The sequence below is a fragment of the Amphimedon queenslandica genome, unplaced genomic scaffold (genome assembly GCF_000090795.2).
Source record: "Amphimedon queenslandica unplaced genomic scaffold, v1.1 AMPQUscaffold_13226, whole genome shotgun sequence".
NCBI lineage: Eukaryota > Metazoa > Porifera > Demospongiae > Haplosclerida > Niphatidae > Amphimedon > Amphimedon queenslandica.
The window spans coordinates 8,442-9,926 of record NW_003546538.1 but is presented as its reverse complement, the minus strand read 5'-3'; the positions used below and the strand labels follow the sequence as shown (position 1 = coordinate 9,926).

The following is a 1,485-nucleotide window of genomic DNA, read 5'->3' as shown; positions in this document are numbered from 1 at the left end:
GGTTGCAGGCCTGGGCATTAGAGGGCAATGCCCAGGTTAACTTTTTGACCAATAATTATATTCATGAGTCTGGTGTGGGCATCTAGTGTAAACTGTGGTAGTTCAACAGGCTTCTTTGTTGTTTTATGCTAAGAAATAATCTCAATGAAGTTATAGATCAGTATTGTCCATTTTCCTTGCAAAATTGTATGGAACCACACCCACTAATTATTGATGCCCAAGTCAAACCAAATTTCTGCAACCGCCCATGTACGGAAGACTGTACTGAAGTGGAAGAAAGTCTTATTACAGGAGTTAGTGATCCTATGGAGCAATTAGCGGCAGCTTTGGCAAGTTTAGCAAAGCTTCAGGAGGAGCAGCAACGTCGTTGGGAGGAGGCCCAGAGACAAGCTGAAGAACGTCGTCAGGAAGAGGAGCGACGAAGAGAGGAGGCTCAGAGACAAGCTGAAGAACGTCGTCAGGAAGAGGAGCGACGAAGAGAGGAGGCTCAGAGACAAGCTGAAGAACGTCGTCGAGAAGAGGAGCGACAACGAGAGGAGCAAGCTGAAGAACGTCGTCGAGAAGAGGAGCGACAAAGAGAGAGACATTATGAAGAGATACAGGCCATGCAGGAGCAGCATATGCAGCAGATAGAGATTATGAAAGGAGTTCTAGCAGAAAGAGAAGGGAATAGTCCTCATTTAAAAATATCACCATATCAAGAAACAGAGGATATCCAAGACTTCATTGAAGCATTCGAAGGTATTATGAAGATACAAGGGGTGAATCGGACAAATTGGATTCTACGTCTGACACCGTTACTAAGTGGCAAGGCTAGAACTGTTTGTACTGATCTGGGAACTACTACTGATTATGATGGAGTCAAGAAAGCTATTTTGGAGCATTATAACATCAACACAGAGAGATGTAGAAGAAAGTTCAGGAGTCATGTTTGGACAAGAGATCAAGACCCAACTGATTGGATAGCTAGAGGAGTCAAACTGGTGAAGAGATGGTTAGTACCAGAGAATGGAATGGAACAGGTAGTTAACAAGATTGCAGTAGAGCAGCTTTTAAATGGGTTACCACATAAGATGAGAATCTGGGTAACTTCTCAGAACCCAGAGACACCAGAGAAAGTTGGAGAGCTTATTGAATCTTATAATACAGCTCATAGTTGTTTACCACAGAGGAATAGACCAAAAAAAAAACATGGTCGGTCAAAGGAGTTCCCAAGGAAGACTGAAGGATCTACTGGAAACAAGAAGGAGAGAAAGTCACCTTCAGAGATTACCTGTTACAAGTGTAATCGCAAGGGGCATATAGCAAGAAATTGTACGGAGAAAACTCTACGAGCCAAAGAGAATGCAGAGGAAGTCATTTGGCATGGAGAAGGCAACATCAATGGACACAATGTGAAGCGAATTCAGATAGACAGCGGAGCATCAAGGACTGTGGTTGATAGGAAGTTTGTAGCATTGAAAGACATAGAGAAGGAGACGATTG

At 43.2% G+C, this 1,485-nt stretch overlaps 1 protein-coding gene across 1 annotated transcript in view; it reads left to right on the top strand.

The window, feature by feature from the left end:
• Positions 1-535: 535 nt before the first annotated feature.
• LOC109584259 (uncharacterized) overlaps positions 536-1,485 on the top strand; it is a 6,830-nt gene continuing 5,880 nt past the window's right edge. The window contains exon 1 of the mRNA XM_019999942.1: positions 536-1,447. Within this exon, the coding sequence (XP_019855501.1) occupies positions 606-1,447 (842 nt within the window). The 5' untranslated portion in view covers positions 536-605. The remainder of the gene's footprint in view (positions 1,448-1,485) is intronic.